The sequence below is a fragment of the Podarcis liolepis genome (assembly GCF_965112155.1).
Source record: "Podarcis liolepis genome assembly, chromosome: 3".
Taxonomy (NCBI): domain Eukaryota; kingdom Metazoa; phylum Chordata; class Lepidosauria; order Squamata; family Lacertidae; genus Podarcis; species Podarcis liolepis.
In genome coordinates, this window is record NC_139557.1 from 35,918,349 (window position 1) to 35,943,741 (window position 25,393).

The 25,393-nt window shown below is 41.9% G+C and overlaps 1 protein-coding gene across 3 annotated transcripts in view; it reads right to left on the reverse strand.

The window, feature by feature from the left end:
- The window catches only part of KHDRBS2 (KH RNA binding domain containing, signal transduction associated 2), a 339,999-nt gene that overhangs the window by 245,790 nt on the left and 68,816 nt on the right, over positions 1 to 25,393 (reverse strand). For all 3 annotated transcript variants that reach the window (XM_083495875.1, XM_083495874.1, XM_083495873.1), the window contains exon 2: positions 15,798 to 15,925. In XM_083495875.1, coding sequence (XP_083352001.1) covers positions 15,798 to 15,925 — 128 coding nt within the window. The remainder of the gene's footprint in view (positions 1 to 15,797; positions 15,926 to 25,393) is intronic.

Sequence of the window (25,393 nt, forward strand, 5' to 3'; positions counted from 1 at the left end):
GAAAGAATGCATGCCAGATCTAAGAACAGAGAGCAGAAATACTTGAAAATGTCTCTTTAGCATCTGACATACATCTGACATACATCTTTAGATACTGCCCTTTGTCTGCTGACACTGTAAGGAGCAAGAGTCTTTTATCCTGGCTTGCTGAAGATTCCACAGGTAAGCAGGCAGAAGCAAAAAGCAGCAAATAGATGCTGTCTCTGAGTTTATGTTCTTTGGCGGAATTAAAAACCAAGGCCAATTTGTCATTGAAAGTTATGCGAACAGCTGTAATTCATATAGTTTCACAAAACACAGAGACCTTCCGTGCACCCCAAAAATCTGCTCCAGAGGCCCCCCCCCCAAACTATCTAAGGTTTTGAGGGCATGCAAGTGACCACATGGGGGAAGAGAGGATAGTAATGCCCCATTGTACTAGCAGAAGCTCATTCTGCTCACGTGTAGGCGGTGTTGGATACAATATCAAGAAGTCATGCATCATTACATAATATCAATCAATCTCTTTGCTGCAATTCCATGTTCAGTGGCGGCGGCTGCGTATCACCCTTGTTGCAGACAAACCACTCTGAGTGTATTTATGGAGGTCATTGCCAAAGACAGAGGTGGAATCAGCAATGGTGACCTTGGTGATTCCATCTCCAGCAGCTGCAGTGCCTATTTATGCGTTACCATTCTTGACCACAGCAAGGGTCTTCATTTCAACCTTGGTCAGCCTTAACGCTACTAAAAGCCAAAGTAGTATTCAAAGCATTGGACAATTAATTCATTCAGAAAAAAACACACACATTTGCTCCCTTCTGCTGGGAAGAAAGAAAGGCCTGGTGGGAAAGACCCCCCCCCCCTGTACCTTCTCACCCAAAGGTGTTAGCTGTGCAGTAGGTCTATCCTTCCAGCCTGATGTCCAAGCTTCTGACAGCCCTGGAAGGCTCTGGGCCACTTAAAATTGCCTGTTGTGATGTGGGGCTGTCTCAATGCACTTTGAGCAAAGCCCAAATCCTTCCAAGCCCAGTTTTGCTTCCAATTTGGGCCTTGGCTGAACTCGGTGCACAGCCCCACTAAACAAACCATGTAAACTCAAAGCAAGAATCTATCCTGGCCCTGTTTTTGTACTTCTAAAATGCTTTAAGAAATTACTAATTTTCTATCAAGAAACCACTTTGAAAAGGATTCAAGAATGGGTCCCAACTTACACACAAGCCGTATATATTCACTCTTATATCTGAAGCATTTTTTGATCTTAGATTATCTTTTGGGATGTGTATGGGCTACCTGAATAGCAACAATAGTCAACAGTAAAAAGGTGACCACTATTTAGGACTGCCTTATTTGTGTTGTATAATGAATATCCACCAGCTCAAAATGTTATTAACAGAAGACAGCTTGCTCACTCACAAACACAAGGCATGTGACTCTATCAAGTCATGATTAATAGCTCCTTTTTTATTCATGAAGTTAGATGTCAGGCTTGACTGAAAAATGTGCATAATCTGAAATGTATTTATTCCAAAGCGGTAAAATTGCACTTTGTTGCTACAGATGGGTACAATAACAAACACATTTTACTGTTTTACAGATTAAAATACAATGCATGTCAAATGATGACCTTATACCTCCTGTGTTGAAAATTTCATTTAAAAGTTGCCAAACAGACTCACTTTCAGGGTAATCCATTACAAAGGATTCGTGTACACAGAGCTATAGCTTCACCGGGCCACAGTGTCAAACATAAATAAACCCAAGCACTTTATCATGGTAACTTTGCTTTGAGATAGACAACAGCCCAGGCTTTGCAAAGAATCTGGTTTGTATGCTATTTCTGCAAATAAGCTTATAAAATTATAAATCATTTAAAAAATAAATATTTTGAAATCATATGTGTTTTCGGTTTAATTTTACCGTGCAAGTAATGTAGCCTTAATGTGAAAGGCCTATTCAGAAATCCATGAGGTGAAATGAGAAATATCTGCTGAGAGACTTGTGAAGAACAGATGCAACACCATGGTGTGAATCCATTTATATACCAGCAAATTAAGAAAAGATGGTGAGTGAAGCAGTCTTCAAGCAGACAATATTATATGTAAAAAATGATGATGATAGGGTGTCTTCAATTCCCTCTCAGAGCAAACGCATGGGGTTATTTTTCAAAGCCTACCTTCCTTTCTCAAAGCCTACCTTGTCTGTAAAGCTTTTGCTTTAATCTATTAGTGAAAGCCTAGATCTGAATTTGCTCATAGTCAATCCTTCTTACCTTAGCCACTCCTTCGCCTCTATTCTTTTTGACTCCTTTTTTGAAAAGTTGATTGTAATTTCCTCAGGGGCAGGGACCTCTTTATTGGTTACACCACTCTATAAAGCACCATGCATATTGACAGGGCTATAACTCTTAACTACATAGATGTAAAGTGAAGAAATATGAAATAAGTAACAGCATTTACTCAAGTTCCCCAAAATGCAGTTAAGAGAATAACAAGGCGATCCAATCCTTGGCTGGGCAATGATGGCATGCCAAGCCGCTCCCACCAAGGCCTATTGTTCGGGCCGGCCAGAACAGGTTAGGGGGGGAACAGCCAAATGTTGAGTCAGTCTAGAGTGATCAGGCTCAGACACATGCCCTTTCCCAATATGTCTGAAATGGGCCAATGTGTGGCTATAGTAGCAACAGAGGAGAAGAAAAATATGCACCAAAACTGGTGTGGAAAGGAGGCCAAGATGCTTCGTGAAGCACAGGGAAATAACAATGTTAAGAAATTATCAACTGAAGATGCCACAGATTTTCAGCTGAGTGTGAAAACACTACTCATTTCACTATGGCCTCCCAGGTACTCTCCACATGCTCATATATCTTAGAATCCATTAAGATGCCTGATAAATTCCTCCACTTTAACTTCCAATCCAATGAGTCATTGTAAGGCTATCACACCTTTCTTAAAAGGATCATTAGAATCCATGGGCCATGAAATCAAGGGGATTAAATGAGGGAAAATTTACAGTAATGTAGTAGTAAATCAGGCCGCTTACTTGCGTCTGACAACCAATGACCGTAGGAAAGATCTGAAGGTTCCTATATCAAACGTAAAGCCAACCTTTGCTAAAAATCAAGTCTCAAAGTGCACACATTTGGAAGGGGTGAGAGAACTGACGTGATTACTCCCCAGTTAAAGAGACAAGCAAGTGGAAGCCAGTGTGCCATACAGTATGGTGAACTGGGCTGTGGAAGCCTGAGTCCAACCGCTTATTACCTATGAATAAGCCTTGGGACAGCTGCTATGAGTCCAACTTCTCTCATGATGGTGGCTGTGAGGATCAACCACATACTGTACTGTACATGCCATTCTAAGGTACAAACTGAATGATATGATGCAAATTAGTGAAACTAGGTCAACATACACACTGGTTAAGAATGAATAAACTGCAGTGCAAGGAAGCCCAATCAGGATCAAGACCATGAAATATGGGAAGAGAAGGTGGCACCACAGCCCCTAATGAAAGCACTTTCCTCCTGGGAACTTCTGTCCTAGGGAAAATAACAACTTTTACCACCAATGGTATGTGGCCCCAAAAGGTCATCCAGAAGGGAATGTGATCTTTGGGCTAGAAAAATCCCCCCCCCCACTCTTGTTTCCCCACCTGCGAGATCACATTCACCCGGTGCTATACCAGCTGCACTGGCTCCCGGTGGAGTACAGGATCAGGTTTAAGGTGCTGGTTTTAACCTTTAAAGCCCTATATGGCCTAGGACCCTCGTACCTACGGGACCGCCTCTCCTGGTATGCCCCACAGAGAAACCTACGGTCTTCAAATAAAAACATCTTGAAGGTCCCAGGCCACAGAGAAGTTAGGCTGGCCTCAACTAGAGCCAGGGCTTTTTCGGCTGTGGCTCCGATCTGGTGGAACACTCTGTCACAAGAGACCAGGGCCCTGCGGGACTTGACATCCTTCCGCAGGGCCTGCAAGACAGAGCTGTTCCACCAGGCCTTTGGCCAGGGCACAGCCTGACTCCCTCCCTCGGCAATCTTCGCAGAGCTCTGGCCCAATAGTTGCTAGTGGCTTGAATTAATTAATTTTTATAATGAATGATTTTAGAATGTTGTTTATGTTGTACTTTTGTACGGTTTTATTGTTGTTAGCTGCCCTGAGCCCGGCTTCGGCTGGGGAGGGCGGGATATAAATAAATATTATTATTATTATTATTATTATTATTATTATTATGTGTCATGAGTTTTTAAAAAAACCCTACATAAAATAAATTCATACATTTAACATATTGTCTACATAGGCTGACTTCATTAAATTTACCGTATTTATTGTCTCATTTGACCCTAAGCTCCTGTAGGGAAGGCAAGATGGACATGCGATTAAAAATCATTCTTAAACTATTTGTAACTTAATCTGCAACTGGGCAATCCAATGTATAGTTTGACCCATTACAATCAAAGCCAAACTGGGCTAACACATAGGTTTAGTACCACAGCCTAAATTTCCTACTGACTTTAATGGAGACAGGTCACCCACACCAGCTTTCAACACTTGTATCCTTTCTGCTTAGGACCCAACTATGTAAGTGCACACATAGTTAAGAATACTTACTATTAGTTGCTACTACTCCTATTACTGCCTATCCAACTTGCACTGTAAAGAGCTTTGTAGCCTGAAGTTTTTGGACCATTCCTCCATGGGAAATAAAATCTGATCTAAGAGAACTCCTATTTATATCCTTGCTTCTGAAGAGAAGATACTGCCGACAATTTCAGGACCATTTGTGGAGGGGGCGGGATGGGAGTATCAATGTTATTGTGTGGTCGGAATGTTAGGTGAGATAATCATTCAGGAAAGCAAAAGAGTGAAGTCAGGGATATCTTGAAGAGAGAATAGGAGAACTGAATCAATCCCCAGTTCAGGCCAAATGAAATAAAGAAGAGTTTGTGTTGTAGAAGCAACAAGAAGAGATCAAACATTCTTAGGTACTGCACTACTGGCTGAAGCATTTCTGCAGCCGGAATACACACTGCATATGAACTCTATCTACTGGGCTCAGTGGGGTTGAAGTGTGTGTTGATGTTGCCAATTTTACAAAACAGGAAGCAAATTCGCCTTTCTCATCTCAGTAAAGATTAAGCCAGCAATACAGGATGCTCTCCCCCTTCATTAGGGGAAATCCACTTTTAGTTATTGGGGGTGGGGAGCAGTGAGAAGAGTAGAATTACCTATGCTTTTTCTGCTTAATTTTAAAATTGATGTTGCCAGTTCATACTATAATTGAAGTACAGCCATGCGAATATTGAGCCAAATTTCTCCTTGTGGAGACATTTCATAGGAAACGCTCATTTCCATATCTGCAATGGTGATAGTTTTATGACAGTTTTATGACAGTTCAGGCCAAATCTAGGTTGTCTCTCATAAGTCAAACCTACCATGGACTCAGCATTTACCTTAATTGTCATTTATGATTATTACTTATAATCTCTACAACACTTTTTTTTAAGTGTGAAAAGTGCTTTGAAACATGTATCTCATTATTCTTTGCAATGTGGTAGCACCCATTATAATTCCCAGGAAATTGTGGCTGAATAAAAGAGGTCACCTATTGAAATGCAACAAGCTTATTTCGCTGTGGGAGCATACAAACGTATAAATTCCAAGGCTAATATGCTATCCATTGGAATATTCTGGTTTTAATCAATTATAAGGCATGAAATAATAAATACTTAACATGCACACGCACACACACAAATACAGGACAAGAGCTAGTAAAACAAAAATATTTAGGGAGCTAGCAAGGCACCTATTTATTATTAAGTTTTTAGCTTATTTGTCCTTGAGTTATCTCAGCTTCTCTTCCTACAGTGTAGTGTGTGGCAGCTGTTGAGAAGGCAAATCCCATGGTAGGGATCATTTAGGAAAGAAACTGAAAATAAAACTGCCAATATTATACTGCTGTTATACAAATCTCTGGTGTGACTGCATTTGGAATACTATGTACAGTTCTAATCACTTCACCTAAAAATAAAATAAAATACAGAGTTGGAAAAGTTTGAGAAAAGGGCAACCAAAATGATAAAGGAAATTGAGCAACTCCCCTATGAGGAAAGGTTGCAACATTTGGGACTTTTTAGTTGATAAGAGGTGACATGGCAGAAGTGTTTAAAATTGTGCATGCCATGGAGAAAGTGGACAGATAAAAGCTTATTTCGCTCTCTCTTTCATAATACTAAAAATTGTGGACATCCCCCCCCCCCCGAAAAGCTGAATGTTTGGAGGATTCATGACAGACCTAGGAATGCACTTCTTCACACCGCACAATAGTTAACATGCAAAATTCACTCCACAGGGGGCAGTGATGGCCACCACTGGGATGGCTTTAAAATGTGATTACACAATGATCTGCCTCCATGGTTGGAAGCAATAATACTTCTGAATACCAGTTACTGGAGACCACATGAGGGAACAATCTCAGGTCCTGCATGTTGGTTCCCCACAGGCATCTGGTAGGCAACTGCAAGTGCAGGGTGCTAGATGAGATGAGCCATTGGCCTGATCCAGCAGTCTCTTGTTATGTTCTCGGTCAACTCCATTGGGCCACCCTACCCCAATGATTGCATTTGCCCATGCTGCAAGTGGGTGAGCATTTACTGACTTGCGGGCAGGCCTCTGAAGAAAGCAGCAGCCCAGTGCCCTGTTAACAACTTCCAGGTCTCACTGTAGTCTGTGAGTTGGGTCCAACAAGCCACAAACCAAAGGGAAATAGTTACTAGCAGTGTTCCACAAATACTTGCCCAAGGGCTACACCAGGAGTTCACACAATGATACAACAGGATAATTCTGTAGCAGTTCTCATCGTTTGTGCAGCATCTTGTGCTAGATTTTACACAAACAGAGAACATCGGGCAATATAGTTTCACTTTTCTTTCACAAGGGATAAAACAGCAATTCCATGAGTAAAGAAAGCCTTATTTCAATCCAACCCAGTATGTGCCTCTGGGCCTTAGTGACCACACATGTAACTCAAACAGATAAGAGGATATCATTATTGCATTTGGTAATTCTTTTGTGGTTTTGCTATTCTCATCACTGGAAGGTTTTTCAGAGATCTTCTCCAAGTTGCCTTATTTAGAAAGATATATTCTTGGTATGCCTCTGCATTCAAACTCAAGCTGACTCCACCAGGTGCTGTCAACATGGAACAGCCTAAAATATGCAATTAAATTACCGTCTTGAGACTAGAAGGAAGCAATGAACTCCAGAGAAAATCTGTCCTGACATTCTACTATCATTGAGTTTTTAGCTTTATCTGAAGTAATAGTGGTTAATTCATTTGTGGTTTCAATAGTACGAAAGGAACTGTGAAAATGGACTGAAGAAACAAAACCATTCCATGTTGTTCTTTAAAAAACTCAAACCTCTTTCTTGTGCACATTAACTCTCACACTTTTGTGGTGCTGATAAAGTCTGCAACTGGCTATACAAAAAATTGTTGCCTATAATAGCCTTTAAATTTAAATCTGTACATCGCCTGGTATTCAAAACTAAGGCTAAGTTTCCATCAGTATGGTTCCATCTCTCCTGTCCCTCATAAATCTGTTCCGAGGGTTCCCTAAACCGACCAGAGGAAATTTGGGGGATGGCACAGGGTGTGCATGGGCTAAGCATTTAAGACAGAGCAACTTGGAACTACAAAAAGAGATCAAAACAGAAAGATCACAGAACAACTGAGGAACAGTTTTTTTTTTTAAAAAAAACACACACATACAAGGCAAATATTTGGTCTCTCACACACCTCTTATATCTATATCTAGAAATTTCCAACTCTGGCTATGATTCTAACCATATCTACTTGGAAGTAATTCAGTGAGACTAACGCCCAGGGTGAGGACGGAAGTTTAGAGTAGACCCACTGAAAGTTATCGACTTAAATTACTTAAGTTAATTTCATTGGGTCAACTCTGAATTCAATATGACCAATGTTGGTTATCACCTATATAGACATATTTAAAATGTGATATATTTTACATTCTAAATCCTTATATCTTCAGGCTCCCTCCTGTATCTAAATGATTCTATAGAATGCTTATGATATTCTTTTTCCTGGTAATGTTCAATAACTCCAGCCAGATTTAAGAGCAACTCATCACACTTTATCTGGCTGAGGCTTTAGGGAAAAAATCATTTCAGAAAGGAGTTTGTTATTCTCTTATTATCCTCAGCCCAACTTGACAACTGCAAACAGCTATTGCGTTTGCAGAGATCTTTTGTTAGCTTTTCAATGATTGATCACTTTCTTCAGTGCTAAATTTTAAAAAAGTCACACTGATATGACTGGAAGTGTTTTCGGCTCCTCTCCCTTTCCACAAAATAGCTCCCAGCATATCCTAGTTAATACATCCCCTGTGATCCTATTTACGATAGTGAGCCTCTTATAGATGCTACATGTTATTAGCATTCATTTTCTTGTTTGACTAAATAGGCATTTTGAGGTTGCACTGCTCAGACTGCAGCAGCAATATAAATAAAAAAGGCAATGCATTATTAAAGCACATATTCTTGTTACTCGGTTGCAAAGGGACGTGTGTGATGAAAGGTGATTTGTTTGGAGTGTCTTCCTTGCCAGCTGGAGTGTGAAAGTAACCAACCCTCTGTAAATATATGGTTTTCCAGGAGTTGGGCTCACAGCACTAATGGAGCAATACTGTTCCAAGTTACTGTTTGTGCTGAAAACAAAAGAGCTGACGATATCATTCTACTACTTCCCATTGTTTCTATGGCTTTGGAGCTCAGGGATGCTCCATATGTTACCTCTTTTCCATATACAGAAAGTGTCTATATAGTGAACAATATGAGTTGGGGCTTAATCAGGGGAGCAACATGGGGACTTCTCAGAGGGTTTTTCCAGCTTAAAAGGAAGTACAGGAATGCAACATTAGCCCCCACAGTTGACAAGTAGCACGAAGCCCCAGGATTGGTCAGGGCTGGTATAAATACTAAAACTGCCTGTTCAACACAGCGAGTTTTCTTTTCTGCTTGCTTAAATTGTTGTTGTTGTTGTTCTGGTGTTTTTTTTGGTCCTTTCTGATAATATGCATAGTATCTGCAGGTTTTGGAAGCAACCCCAAACCGCACAAAATTGGTTTGTGAAATGGAAGCAATGGCTGGGTGGGATAGGGTGGCAGGAACAGCCAACAGATGGAAAGAGCCACAGATCTAACGTGAAGCTTCAATACCAATAGCTTCTCTTTCAGAAAGACAAGTGTCCATGAAATGCTCCATTCTGCCCCCTGTAGTTTTCAGTTTTCCTTTCCCAACTCTCAGTCAATGCTCAGTGCTTGCTGAGCAAACCCAGTCTTCACTGGCCTGGATTTTGGGGGGAGGAGCTGTCCCCGTAGGCTTTTTTTAAAAAAAAGTACTTCTGTAGACACAGGTGGCGCTGTGGGTTAAGCCACAGAGCCCAGGGCTTGCCAATCAGAAGGTCGGCAGTTCAAATCCCCACGACAGGGTGAGCTCCCATTGTTCGGTCCCTGCTCCTGCCAACCTAGCAGTTTGAAAGCATGAAGTGCAAGTAGATAAATAGGCACCGCTCCAGCAGGAAGGTAAACGGCGTTTCTGTGCGCTGCTCTGGTTCGCCAGAAGCGGCTTTCTCATGCTGGCCACATGACCCGGAAGCTCTACGCCGGCTCCCTCGGCCAGTAAAACAAGTTGAGCACTGCAACCCCAGAGCTGTCCGTGACTGGACCTAACGGTCAGGGGTCCCTTTACCTTTACCTTTAGACATAGGAAGCTGCCTTATACTGAGTAAGACCATTGGTCCAGCTAGCTGATATGTCTACTACACTGACTGGCTGCCCAGGGTTTCTTTCCTAGTCCAACCTAGAGATCTGGAGATTGAACCTGAGATTTTCTGCATGCAAAGCAGATGCTCTCTCACTAAGCTGCAACCCTTTCCCTGAGACCTCTTGAAGCTCTTGTAGACTTTGGGGTTTCCAAGCTGATACCTCCCTTTTGCTTCTCAGTGGCTCTGCTTTGGCTCCATTTCTGCAGGCACACTTCGTCCAAGTTTGCTATTAGAGCGATGAGCTCAGGGAAGCTGCTGGTGACAATGACATGTCCTGCTGACCCCGACAAGGGAACTCAAAAAGCAATGTGGTAAAGGAAATCCCATGCAAATTGTTCAGTTATGTTTGATTTATACAAATCACATTACGCCTGGAAAAGAGGCACATACGCATCTGTTACTTGGGGAAAGAAATATATAAATTGCCAAAGTATTTTCAAACATTCTTTCCCACATCATGTTCACTGTTGACCCCACAGTTTAAGTTATCCACTGATGGGGAATCAAGAGCAGAAAATAAATGAGAAGGAAAAGCACTGTTTTCTGCTTTCCATGCTATCATCAGTCATCTCATCCCTCTAATCATATTACAAAAAGCATTTACATGATCTGCTCTGAAAGTCATATTGCCTCTTTGTGCTAGCATGCTTTTTTGCATTTCCAAAATACGTGACAAATGTAATTATGCCTGAAATAAGTAAAGCTTCTCCTTTGGCAGAAGCAGAAAAAATACTAAAAAAAAAAAATCTGTGCTATGCTACATCTAACCTAATTATAGTGACACCATTCATGGCTTTAGTGTTCTGTTGATGTCAGCATTTACATTGTGAGTGAGCCCTTAATTTCAGGACATTATTGCTTTGTTCTTCATAACTTGGCTCCTTTAATGGAAATTTGCAGCAGAGCAGTAGGAGGCTTCTCTAACTGTGTTCTTTTAAAGTTTCTTGATTTCTAATGTGACCTTAGGCCACTTCGAACCACATTAGGTGTGCTTACTGAATGTAAATACTACACAGCAGGGTCGCGGTGGTGGGCCTCACCCCTGACCTACATCACTCAGCAGCCTGGTTGAACAGGTCCTATGCATGTTCAAATAGCAAGAACATAGCCTTGTTCATTCAGTCAAAAAAAGAAGGGCTTTTCTCATAGTTTCTGATCATAGGAATAGTATAGTGTATCTCAGGTGGGCTGGGGAGCCTTTGGTCTGGGGGCCAAATGTGGCCTTCCAGAGCTCTCTCTGGCCCCATTAGTGCTCTCTCAAAACCATATCCCTTAGTGGCCCTGCTTCTAATTTTCCTTAGGTGTCTTTTCCTGGATGGAAATGTGTCCCCAAACTCTGGTGATACCTCCTGTTTGCCTGGATGGAAGACAGAGAGTGGTAGCCTCCTGTTCAAAGGCAAAATTCACATTTGTTACTTGGCCCACTTTTGCTTCTGGTTTCACTCACCACTGCCATGGGGTCCCAGAAGTGAATATAGTCCTCAGCCTGAAAAAGTTCCCTTCAACCCCTTAGGTCTATGGTAGACAAGTCACACTGAATGTCAGTTGCTCAAAAGGGGGCCTTCTTCTACTACTTTCCTGCACCTCCTTCCATGAAGAATCAGCCACACTCACGTGTGTTGTCTAAGAAGGGTTACTATATATTGCATTCATTAGGTCACGGTTTCCCAAACTTGGGTCTCCAGCTGTTTTTGGACCACATCTCCCATCATCCCTAGCTAGCAGGACCAGTGGTCAGAGATCATGGGAATTTTACTACAAAAACAGCTGGAGACACAAGTTTGGGAAACCCTGGTCTAGCCTGTGTCTTAATTTTTCCCTTCCAAACAAATTCAATGTTGGAATTCATATTCATATTCACATTTTATAGTTCCTATTCCTCAGAAAATTCACTTCATTTTAAATATTTTCCTCTTCTTCTCTGAAGTAGAGTTGGAGGAGTAGATTCAATACTGATTTAAGTGTGAATATTTTAACTGAAGTCATTATATTTAGTGCTGATTGATACTGAGGATATTTTACTCCTTCAAGAGCACCACAAGAGATTGCTTCATCCCATCCATTGTGCACAGCACAACACAGAGACCCTTGAATGCAACTGCATACATGAAATATATGACTAATGATTGTTTTAGTGCCATACTGAGGATATTTTACCATATCTGAGCATAGATTGAGAGTTCAAGCAATGGACTGACATTAGGTTTATCTGGGTCCAGCTTCCATGTGAATTCCAAGGGTTCTTAAAATACTGCCTCAAATGCCCAGGCAAATGCCCTTCTCTGGATCAGAAAAGTATTCAGGTCAGAGAAGGGCCCATTGCAGTTTCTCTTGGAGTGACATAGAAGAAGATGGGGAAGGGGCTTTGGGTCCCCTTCATTTCATGAACTCCCAGGAATAACTAAAAAACCCCAAAGTTATTCTCTCCCATTTTTGGTCTGGGGTGGGGAACCTGGAAGAGTTCTTTTGACAAAATGTTTTTTTGTTTTGTTTTTTGTCATCCTCAACTTCCCACCTGCAACAAAGGAGCAGTGAAAATGCATTTTTCCTTGAAGAATTGGGGATGGTAGGTTGGAATAACCCAGTGTTTATAATTAGAGCGCTTGTGACAAACTGCCCATGTTGCTTTCAAACCATAGTATATAATGAAATTATCTCTTTATTTGTCTGATCTTTGTTGAGCAAGGGGGAAACAATGCAGCAAAAGGATGTGGCAGATTTTTGGTACTACAAAATGCAATAGAAAGGGAAGCCAAATATACACTGGAAAGTGTCAGGCCCAACTTTGAAAGCAAATGTTCCCTTGCTGCCAACTATGCAGAGCCTCCCATAGAATCAAATACAGGTGGATTTTTAGCAATATCCATGACACAGCAAAGAGGAATGGAGGGGTAACATGGCCCTATCCAACTAAAAATAGCAACCAAGTTTAATAATGCCTAACAAAGCAACAGTACAGTGAAATTAATCTGGAGACAAGAATGATCTGCCATGGTAAACCACCACCATTGACTGATCAAGCTGATCAAGGAGATAAGCTGTCAATGTCCTACGTATACAGTCTTTTGAGAAACACTTCAAAAGGTGGATTGCTAATACCAGTACTTTCCTCTCTTTTTAATTTTTTAAATAGAATTATTCTTAATTCGTTTCTGATTGCCTGGAATCTTGCCAAGGCTGACTGACAGATGAAAACAAACTGTAGCATCTGCACAATTCAGCAAGGGCCTTATTTAATAGTTGACAACAGAAAGCTTGCAATGCAAGCCTGGCTAGCTGCACTAAATTCTGACAGCAGGACTTCTCTTTCCTTGGCACATCCAGTCTCCCAAAGCCAAACCTCTGATGTTACCACTGCCTATTTTTCTCTTCACAAAGACTCACTTAAAAACGCTCCCAAGCTCACAAAGCATTCCAAATGCACTTCCAGGGGGTGATAAATGTGCCTCAAAAGCTCTGTTCATATATTATGAAAGAGAATGAAAGTTTATTGTCTCCCCCCATTTCTGTCTCCTCCCCACTCCCTCCCCCACTTCTCTTTCCCCCTCAGCCACATATTACCCATAACAATCATGTCTCAAACTGAATGCAATTGCTTTGCATGAAGGACTCTATGATTTGAAAACAGAGATTCTGAATGTACTTTTTGTTACTCATGAAAAAATACTTTAATAAAACACATTTAAGCAAGTGCTGTGAAATCCTGACTGTCAGGATTAGAGAGAAGAGACATCTAAAAGAGAAGAAATGATTGGGGGGGGGGGTGGTTCAGCACCATCACTAGCTGAGCTGCTCTGGAATGACAGAACACGGACGGTAAAATCCAGAGTTTTAAATCAGATATATGATGTGATTTTTCTTTACATGGATTTGCAAGCTTAGAAATGAGAAAGAGGATGCTCCTTCCACCCAAAACCACATCCTGATTATTATTTCGCCTTCAGTATTGTGATGGAAGAGACGCAGGAGACAAAATGTAATAAACACCTATCAGTTGAATGTAAAAGGTCCCAGGATTCTGAACACACCACCTCTTCACTCTCAATTTAGGCCACAATCCTCATTCCTAAGACTCATTCAATTCAATTGGTCTCACTACTTAGTAGAAATGGTTAGGATTTAACTGTCATAACCTTCCAGGCCACTTGAAAGGAACACCACTTCTTTGGTAACTGAGTACACAGAAATCCTTGCATTTAATTATGTGCATGTGCTTTGCTAGTTGTAAGGGCAATAGGATAAGAAATCTTTCTATAGCACAAAAGGAGAAAGTTGCTGTAGATAGGTTGCTCCTTCATCATCTGAGGTCCTTCTTCATATGTCTCCTCCATGAGAGGTCCGTAGGGTGCCAACATGAGAAAAGGCCTTTTCTGCGGTGGCTCCCTGCTTGTGGAATGCTCTCCCTCGGGAGGCTCACCTGGTATCTTTGTTATGTATCTTTAGTTGCCAGGCAAAAACATCCCTCTTCCCCCAGGCCTTTGGTTAATTACCGGTAAACAATCTATGGCCTTTTAAACTGTGGGAGTTGTATTGTTTTTGTTTGCTGCTGTTATGTGTTGTGTTTTTATATTGTAAACCTCCCTGTGCTCTTTGGTTGAAGGGCAGTATAGAAATTTAATAAACATAATCATAATGTATTGTTAAGAATATTTGTATACTGGCCCATGACTGGTGTTATATGAAAAATATGGGATGTGCTGCCAGTAGCATCTTTGATTCCCAAAACAGGCACAGGGCAGAGAAGCAGTGATGCTATAGAACATTACCAATTTAGGAACAGTGCAACATCCTAACAAGGCAATAACAAGCTGTCCTCTAGCAATGTCTATTTCTAGTGCCTTTTACCATTTTGATGATTATTTTACATCAATTTTATATTCACAATTCAGGAGGTAAATGCCATCTTGGAATCAATGCACCTCTCCTTCTCTCTCTCTCTTTTTATACACACCTCTCATTTGGGTCGATATGCTTTTTTACCCACTGTAATTTATTGCTATTGCTGATGAAAGAATAAAGTGAAAAGTGGAGAGTGTAATCAAAGCTAATAGTGAGGCCAAATACCATGTGACAATAAATCAGCAGGAAAAATTGCACTAGAGATAAATGGGGGTGTTTACCATTTCAGTTTGAATACTGCCAGGACAACAACTATTTGTGTAAAATACAAGGCCGCACAGGGGAAAGCAGCATTCTTTTACTTCATCATATATATACACACATACACACACACACACACACACACACACACACACACACACATTACTACCTCCTGCCTGGGTCTTTGTTATGCAGATCTGTGTTGAGGAATTTTGGTTTGCAGAAGTGGCACCTTCCAAATTTGCTCAAAATAATACTGGCTTCCTTTGAGATGTAAATTTGTCTTTACTTCAAGGCAAGTAAGTGGGAAGAAACCAACTTATCATATGAGAGGATTTTTCAGAGGAATGTCTAGTAAGTTTCTTATTTTCCTTTCAACCAGTGCTTTTCAAACAGAGAACCAGGACCCACAAGTAAAACCTGGGCCACTTTCATGCGGGCCTCAGTGCCACAGCCTGCCCCGTACTTCCTCACCTGCCAGCCCCTCCTCCTAGCCATGCCATAGCCTTTTGGCTGGACCAATGCCAGCACCATCAACTCCTTACATGATGAGTAAAGGTAGCCAAGAGTTAGATATGTGGGGGGTGGGAGGACAGTAAAGGGGTACAATCCACCCTGAGTTGTAGTCGAAGTCAAAACTCCTATTGAATTTAATGGAGTTGGTCTGAACTCAATGTGTATTCCCTCAAAATCCAATCTGAAATATTGATCCAACACTTATTAGAAACAATAAAGAGGCATGAATACATTTTAATTCTCTTCTATACTACCCTGAGTTAGCACTTTGAGCACAGCATTTAATTATAACCATAACCACAATCATCTATCAAAATAGCACAGTCTGTCTTATATTAAATAGGTATTACAATACCTTTGGATACTGTTTGACAGGAATCAATACTCTTTCTGACAGCTTTATATTTTTGTTGCTGATGACATCGAGGTATTTTTTCTCTTCATCCTCCTTTTTCTCATCAGAACTCTGGAACTTTTCAATTTCTAGGAAGGGTGAACAAAAAATAATAATCTATAATTAGATGGCTGTTATTCTTTGATGCAGGATTATTTTCTTATTTGGAAGTTATATGAGTAACCGCATAGACTCAGGCAAAAGAATGAGTAGTGCTAAGGAGAAAATTCTGTCCATGCAAGAGTGAATATTCTCCCCCATCTCCCCTACCATGCAACACATAAATCTGTTCTGAGGGCCTCCACCAACCCTCTGGAGAACATTTGGAGATGGCATGTGGCACACATGGAGGGTAGGAGGGGTAAATCCTATTGTGCTAGTGGCAAATATCCTTGTACTAGCACACTATTTGGTTGAATACCACCCAACATACTATACAACTTAAGCTGCAGCTGACATTTCAACGGAACCTGTGATGCAGTCATAGGGAGACTTTATGATAGCAGTCAGCAGGACACTCAGCATTAGCTGGGTTCCGCTATGGAAGTTGAGAGCTAGAGTGAAGCATACAGAAACTATTGCAATAAGGCAAGAGAAGGAGGCCAGGCTCAAGACATTTATACCAGGCCTGGCCAATCCGGAAGTTTTATACCGCCAGCAAATCATGGGAGCCCTATGTTGCACCACCCTGTTCTTGTATACTCCTGAAGGGTGACCACAAACAGACCCAGGTACTTCACTAAAATAATTCCCAAACCACAATGTTCCCATTTTAAGCTCTCAAGTCTCTAATGAGCTGCCTCTTCTCCCTCCTCAAGTTTGTTGCAGAATTTCAACAAGGAATTGGTTATGAGAAATCTCCAGTTCAAAAAAAAATCATTTAACAAAAATGTTGCAAGCAAAGGATCTTGAACAATCCAAATTTCCTTCAAACCTTGAAACGTTCAGAAAGCATGGATAACTAACAGTACAAGCCTAACCATGTCTACTCAGAAGTAAGTCCTATTGAGTTTTCATGGTAACTGGGTGGGGTTAGGATTGCAGGCTAAATTCTGAATGACAGATGTTAGCATGGTCCACCCAGCTTGTATCAAAAGTTACAAGCATCAATTCCTCAACTATCTCTACCCTTCATTAAAATGTCATTCCTTCAGTACGTGTTTTCCTGCTCCAAAGAGCCATTGGCTTGCCTCAGCTCTTGTGCTAGGAGCTGTGCTTTGAGCTCCTGTCTGCCAATCATTCCTAAATATTTTATTGTATCTTCCTCTTCTTTTTGTACAACACTCAGAGAAGTGATTTTATGAGGGGGTATCATAAGTTAAATAAATAAGTAAAGTGTCTGTTGAGAACTGCCTGGCAGATGTTTCTTTCGCAAGAAAAGAAGGGAGTGTGTTTCACCCATGATGATAGCTGCTCACTGCTGTTAATATCCTATGACTTTTTAGGGGGCATCATGAGGAACAATCGGGCGAATGGCATTTTCAGTCCCATCATACATGATGTGGAGAATGGGCTCCTCTAAACCAGATGGAAGCCATTGTGTCTTGGTGCAGGTTAATCCAGCACTGATTTGCACTTTTGGACTGACATCTTTGCAGACCTGCGTTCCTCTCATCTAGTGTTTCTGACACTGGATCAATATTGTAAAATAGGGGTACACTCTTGGGAAAACAAGAATATTTATTTATGAGCGGAAGAAATATGCAGTTGAAGTTTTTATTCTGCATGTGAGGCCCATTAATAAGAGGAAGTAAGCTCTGGAAAACCATAGGGATTTCCTCATCTGAAGGAAAGCCATGCTGCCAATTAACAACGGCATTCTCCTTTATTATAGCGTTGGCTGTTTCAGGCCTCAGCATCAACACTGAAAATTGTTAGTCCTTTGATCAGGTTAAAGCTTCCCAGTGCTTTTTTCTAAAAAAAATATGTTTAGGGATACTCTCATTTTCCTACTCATATTGAAATACTGCCCCTCAATGAGGCCAAACCTAGATTCACAAAATGTTTAGGGGTCCCCTCCAGAAAAAAGCAAGGGTGCTTCCTACAAAAATACCAAGATTGTACAAAAACAAGATGTTCTATTACCCTATTTTTTGCTATTTCATATGAAATAGTGAACTAGAAATCCGGAATATGATTAAGGAACTGTTGAAGCAAACAAATAATAATTACTCTCAATTAAGGGCTTGTGACTCCCTTGAGCATATTTGTTTGGCCTTACAGCAGCCTTATAAGTTGCCTGTCTTAAGAGTAGGATTTGCTTCCTCTACCAAGTGAGGGTGTTGTGGCTTTTTCCTTTTCTCCTTTTCCACCAACATGTTGTTGCTGAACTTGCTGCTTGAGCCCCTGGTAATGACACTTCTCGGCAAACAGAAACCTGCTAATGAGCCTGGCCCTGCTGAGCCAGGAATGTGTGCACAGCAGGAACTTTCTGGAAAAGTTGAAGAGCTGCTGTAAAGAAGATAAAATGTGGATAACCTAAAATAGTGCTCTCTCTCTCTCTCTCTCTCTCTCTCTCTCTCTCTGTGTGTGTGTGTGTGTATGTGTGTGCATGAATGAGAGATTCATTCTCCCTGATCGTCAGAAATCACAGGGCGCCTTTGCATTTTGCTCTGAGGAAAGCGTATTGGTGACTTGTCCTGTTCATGTAATATCATCTGTTTTACTTACAGATATAAAGATTGTGCTGCAGGGAGCAACACGCAAACAAAGAAATATATATATATCTGGCCTGAGGTTATTTATTTATTTATATCTGGCCTGTCAGAAACACACAGCCACCATTTTCTCTATGTAACAACTTTAGTTCAGCCTTCCAGCACCTTCTTTACAAGGTGCTCTATCGCCCCCTTTGGTAGCCCAGAATAATGCATTTCTTGCTTGTTCCATAGTGACTCCAGAAACACTAATTCACGAAAGCAAAGGAGCGGCAAAGACCATCGTATACATACATGCAGTGCTTTTTTTCCTTAAAAAAAATGTTTAGGGGCACTCTCATTTTGACTCAAGAAAATCACCATTTTATAGTTTAAATTGGGAAAAATGAATACAGTAAATGGACAAAAATACAAAGATCCACAAAATGTTTAGGGGTATGCATACCCCTGCATGTCTGGGCTGAACATCAGAACACACATTCTGAGAAGGGTACTACTTTGTGTAACAGACAGGCACATCTGCAGCAATCCTATGCATACTTCTTTCGTGGGCAGTACCACCGGTCAAATGCAATGAGGCTTACTTCAGAGTAACAGCTATACAGCTCTGATAGGCTTACAAAATCACTTCAGAACAATTACGGATTTGCTTGGGTGTAATTGCAATGCATGGATGAAACATGCCTCACTGCTTCATCCTAAAATCCAGTGTCCTGCGGCTGCAGCATCTATGATCGGGCACGGTGCTATTTTTCTAGAAAAAGTAGTGCTGGAACTCACCATGAACACTTCCCTTGTTCTCTTATAATGGCAATGGTGCCCACTTGAGAGGTGCCGGAACTGAGTTTCAGCTGGGGGAAAAACAAAACCCTGATCGGGTTACCCTTACACCAAGTCAGGCCACTAGATTGCAGTCAGGCCAGTTAGATTGCCAGGTCTAAGGTTTATTATATCTGAAGGCCTGGACTACTCCTGTAGGAGGAGGTGGTGGCAGAATAATACAGGAATTTATCACTGACCCTCTCTTTGGTTCTACATAAAGTATTTTCTATCACTTTTGAGCTAGAGGTGGGGATTTTTAAAAATGTTCCCTCCTATAACAACCTTCACTGAATTAACAAACAAAGCTACTGTGCTAGCTTTTGGTTAATACTTTCTATGTAGGAGCATATGCAAAAGGCGACAAACATAAACACATGCCATTTGCAGCCTGCAGTGCCACAGTTCGCTCTATCAGCTTAGGCCTCTATTTTCTCATTTCCACCAGGCCAGAGTTGTTGTTTAGTCGTTTAGTCGTGTCCGACTCTTCGTGACCCCATGGACCAGAGCACGCCAGGCACTCCTGTCTTCCACTGCCTCCCGCAGTTTGGTCAGACTCATGTTTGTAGCTTCGAAAACACTGTCCAACCATCTCGCCCTCTGTCGTCTCCTTCTCCTTGTGCCCTCCATCTTTCCCAACATCAGGGTCTTTTCCAGGGAGTCTTCTCTTCTCATGAGGTGGCCAAAGTATTGGAGCCTCAGCTTCACGATCTGTCCTTCCAGTGAGCACTCAGGGCTAATTTCCTTAAGAATGGATGCGTTTGATCTTCTTGCACTCCATGGGACTCTCAAGAGTCTCCTCCAGCACCAGAATTGAAAAGCATCCATTCTTCGGCGATCAGCCTTCTTTATGGTCCAGCTCTCACTTCCATACATCACTACTGGGAAAACCATGGCTTTCACTATACGGACCTTTGTTGGCAAGGTGATGTCTCTCCTTTTTAAGATGCTGTCTAGGTTTGCCATCGCCTTTCTCCCAAGGAGCAGGCGTCTTTTAATTTTGTGGCTGCTGTCACCATCTGCAGTGATCATGGAGCCCAAGAAAGTAAAATCTCTCACTGCCTCCATTTCTTCCCCTTCTATTTGCCAGGAGGTGATGGGACCAGTGGCCATGATCTTCGTTTTTTTGATGTTGAGCTTCAGACCATATTTTGCGCTCTCCTCTTTCACCCTCATTAAAAGGTTCTTTAATTCCGCCTCACTTTCTGCCATCAAGGTTGTGTCATCTGCATATCTGAGGTTGTTGATATTTCTTCCAGCGATCTTAATTCCGGCTTGGGATTCATCCAGCCCAACCTTTCGCATGATGAATTCTGCATATAAGTTAAATTAGCAGGGAGACAATACACAGCCTTGCCGTACTCCTTTCCCAATTTTGAACCAATCAGTTGTTCCATATCCAGTTCTAACTGAAGCTTCTTGTCCCACACAGAGATTTCTCAGGAGACAGATGAGGTGATCAGGCACTCCCATTTCTTTAAGAACTTGCCATAGTTTGCTGTGGTCGAAACAGTAAAAGGCTTTTACCAAAGAGTTAGACCAGGTCAAAGAGATAAGGCGGTGCCTGGCAGTTAACAAGGGCTAGTATAGAGAGCCTAGTAGGACAAAGATGGCGCTTAGCTTACATGGCAGGAGCAGAAGATGCTCGCTGGAAGTCCAGGGGGAAGGACCTCAGGGGTGGATTTCAATGGATATGGAGGCAGAGGTAATAACAGAAATCAAGCCAAGAATAAAGCCGCCTGCCCATTCTATTCTGATTCCTCATTTTGAGATTTTATTCCTTCCTCTGGAGACTCAGAAAAGGAGGCTGATATCATGAAACTTCAGACCAAGGAGAGAGAGCTGACAAGCCTAATCACCATGTGGAGCTGGTCACTGAATGCATCAACAAGAGCCCCAGGAGGCCTTGCCTTGAAAACGAGATTTCTGGCTGTGATGAAGCATACACAGAAAGCAGCAGCAATTGGGCATCAAAGCAGCATAGGCGGGAGGAGGGGGGCTATATTGGAGCAAGTAAGCTTCTAACGGAGCAACCTCCCCCCAAACCCCGGCTGCCCATGTACTGATCAAGCATCATCACACCTTTCAATAGTTTCCCAAGCACAGATTTGCAGAAATCTACACTGTTCTGGCAAAAAGAAACTCAGTAAAGAATGTGTGTGTGTCTTACTCCCCCACCCCACCCCCCAAAAAACCTCTGCCATGCCAATAAAAGGAAGTTAATTATACTTCTCTTCGCTATACTTGACATCTGTTACAAAACTCACGTCATGAATATAGTATTTCCATTTTTAAAAAGGCACCCCCCCCAGCAGAAACATCCCTTTGCTACATTCTGAAGCATGTCAAAACTCATCAAATAACAAATGTTCTTCTCGTCAGCCTCTCCAACCTACCATAAAATGGAATATACACCTTCCAAAGCTGCCAGCATTTGGTTCCCCTTCAGAAGAGCAATGTTAGTGTTTGCTTAGTTTTTCTCTGGGCAGCTGTGTTGTGTGTGTGTGTGTGTGTGTGTGTGTGTGTGTAATTATTTGATTGTAAGTATTAATGATGTCAGCTACATGGTTTTCAAGAATCCTGCACCTCCATCATAAGATTGATTTTCCTTTCACCTGAGAATTCTGTGGCCTGGTTCTTATACAAACAGCCTTTAAAGCTATACCCAAAGTGACGCATATGCAGAATTAGGTGTTTCAGAGCATAACTGCATAGAAAACAATCATGGTCCCCCCCCTCCCCAAACAGCTAAAGGAACTATAGTATGGTGTTAAGAGGGCTCAATCTAGCATCCACCCATCCACACAACAATAACAACAGTTTCCCATGGGTTCCTAGAAAGAGTGAATAACTGTGCCTAGCTTTGGACATACTGCAGAAAGGAAGTGCAAGTGCCTCGTGTTGTCAAGTTCCCAAACCAAACACAATGACACAATGACTGTCGTGTGTAGGCAAGGAAGAGCTCACAAGGTCCAGATTCCATGAGCAAGGTAAGAGGTTGATAACCAAATAGGAGCTACAAAGATGTCCCAGCAGCTAGTATGCCCCTCCCACCAAGCTTTTAAATATGAAGCAGGCAAAGCTCACTCACGGGACTCTCTTGCCCTATAAGTCTGTTGATCTGCGCTCTATCTGGGCAGATGCAAATGATCTCGCCTATGAATATAGCACCTAGGTTTTGGCAACAAGATTGTGTCCTGTCCCTCTACCTCCATATCCACTGCCATCTCCTCTTGCTAAGCCCTTCCCTATGTCCTTTTGAAGTTGCCCTTGCTCTCTGAGGAGGCTCTATGCTCTGCCGCAAGGGCAGGGGGGAGAGCCAGCAGCTCTGAGTCACCTCTAGAACCACAAGGGGAGGACCTTCATCCTCCATTCCCTAATCTGCTCCTCTTCCTGGTCTATCTGGAACCAGACCATGCTAGAGTCTGGCGAAGCTGAGAGGCGCATGACACGCACTTAAACTAACCAGGTTCTGGCCCAGTTCACAAGAGACTAATTATACTGGGAAGTTACAACATTATAAATGCATTATAAAAATGTGACACCAGTGGGTGCTGTACAGCAGTCAATGGAAAATTGCATCAAGTGCTATATACGTTTTCCGCCTTGGTGGTTTTTTTTTATATGTGTAGATCCAGCCAAGGTTTGTAATGGTTGCTCTAAATAAGAGGTAAGCATTGAAAGGCTCCTTCTCCAGCTCTAATTAAAATGTAAACCAGAATAATTTGTAGTTTACCCCTTCCATCTACCAGACATCAAACTTAAAAAGAACCGGTTTGCACAGCAAGGAGAGGTCTTGTAAACTATGTGAAGCATTTTCAGCAATGGGTGTTTTTTATTGCTGTTTGGGGGTGGGGAGCTTCCCACTGCAGCGGTACCTATTTACTTGCACTGGTGTGCTTTCAAACTGTTAGGTTGGCAGAAGCTGGGATGGAGCAGTGGAGGCTCACCACCGTCGAGCGGATTCGAACTGCCAACCTTCCGATCGGCAAGCCCAAGAGGCTCAGTGCTTTAGACCACAGTGCCACCTGTGCTGCAGTAAAGATACCTGAGCACAGAATACACAGATATTTTGGAATACATAGAGGATAAACCATGCACAATACTGCTTAGAAGGGTGTATTAATATTCTGGCTACATGGGAAGTGTAGATCATTTTTTCCACCCAGTTGGCACCCTCCCTCCTGACAGTGCCCATATGCTGTGATTTAAGATATCTAGCATTATAGTGCAAATGAATGCTTGATGCTGTGGTTTATTTATATTTCCACTTCCAGTAAGCAAGAGAAAATATGACAATCAATATTGTGTTTTGAGCCAATCAAAAGATTCCAGAACATGAGACTCCCCCTTAGGTCCCAAGGAATTTTGCAGTTGGCACAGACCTCTAATAATGACAGTCAGCTAATTGCCCTTCAGATTATGGTAATATGAGCAGCACATAAAATTGGCCATTAGGGTTAGTCTAACAATTTCATAGCACATTATACAAAGACATAAATCTTGAAAGCACTTTTCCTTGGGGGAAGTAGGACATATATGTTACCATTTTCCACAGTGCCAAGTGTCACATACCAAAAAGTACTTCCAGTTATAGGCACAATAATCAGCAGGAAAAAAATGTTTGTCGGGTAAATGAGGATTAAAAAACCCTCTAGAGTTCACACCAGGTAAAAAACAGTCTACACATTGGATTAATCACACCTCAGAGCCAGGAGTTTGTAAAAACCAATGGGAGCTTCTGCTTCCACTCTGAACTCAGTACACAAACAGGATAAACATGAAGCAAACAAGGTTACACTGAATAAGCCAGGCAATATTTCCACCATACCGAGACGACAAAAAGGGGCGAGGGTGTTGAATGAAGGAACTGATGTTGAGTTACATAAAATGGAACTAAATGACCCTGACAAGTATGTTCTTAAACCCCATTAGTTTCCTAATGGAAATAAGATGTTCTGTCAAGGAAATAAAAGGAAAGGCTGACTGGAATTTTTGAATAAATACAAGGAGTGTACTTTGAGGAACTTCAGTTCCAATCTGCTTCTAACAAAAGTAACCAATGCTAGCATGTTCTCTCCCGGCAAAAGGAGCCAGGGGTAGGAGTAGCTGCTGGCAGCCTTGTCAAATTAACTTTTGGAGAGCTTCAAAATGCACCCCCCCCCAAGAGCTTTCTTCATCAGTATGCCTATTTGCCCAGCTGGTTGACCTTTCAATCCGCTTGTCCAGCATTGTTCAGATTGGGCAGACAAAGTGCAGGTTAGACATCCATGCTGTACCTTTAAATATCTTGATGTGGGAAGGGCCATGGCCGAATCCACGGATTCTTTTCCCAGTCCTGCCTTCCCAGCTTTCTCTGCCTGCTGTATCAAATAAGGTCCCAGGTATGACATACAGGGCAGAAAAGGATACAGAGTAAACCCTACACAAATCCAGAGTGCAGTCCCTAAGACGGTTGGATGGCACCTTGTATGCCTCTTTCTGGCAACTCCTGCAGCCAAGCTGGTGCCAAATGTATTGCTCTGCTTTCCTTTGGACCACATCAGCAAGGCTGAGAGGGGAGTCTTGTTGTCTGGGTAGCCCAGGATCTCCACACACACTACCAGAGAGGTCACTTTGGTGCTGCTATTGCAGCAAAAACAATGCAGGAGGCAGCAGTTATGAGTTACTGGACTCTGCAACCACAGTGATTCTCCAGCTGTTTGACTTCACCCTAGGAGGCGCATTCCATTGTCACTCAAGACAGATGGATACCAACATTATTGAAAATAACATTGAAAATGCATATGAAGGAAATTGCTTTGACAAAACGTGTATGTTAAGAAAAGTTGCATATAAAAATGCATTATTACAAAATTTTCATGAGAACTTAAAAAAAATATAATAATTCTCAACTTGATTTGGAAATATAGAGAAAAGAGTTTAAGATTGGAAAATGAAAACTGAAACTGACAAATTTGCCTATCCTTAACCCAGGCACAGCTCTGCTAAACCTGCCAGTCAGACTTGATTCCCTCCACATCCCTTCTTGGACTATTTCCCATTTTGACTCCCTCAAGCCTGTCCTTCAAGGTTGCTCAC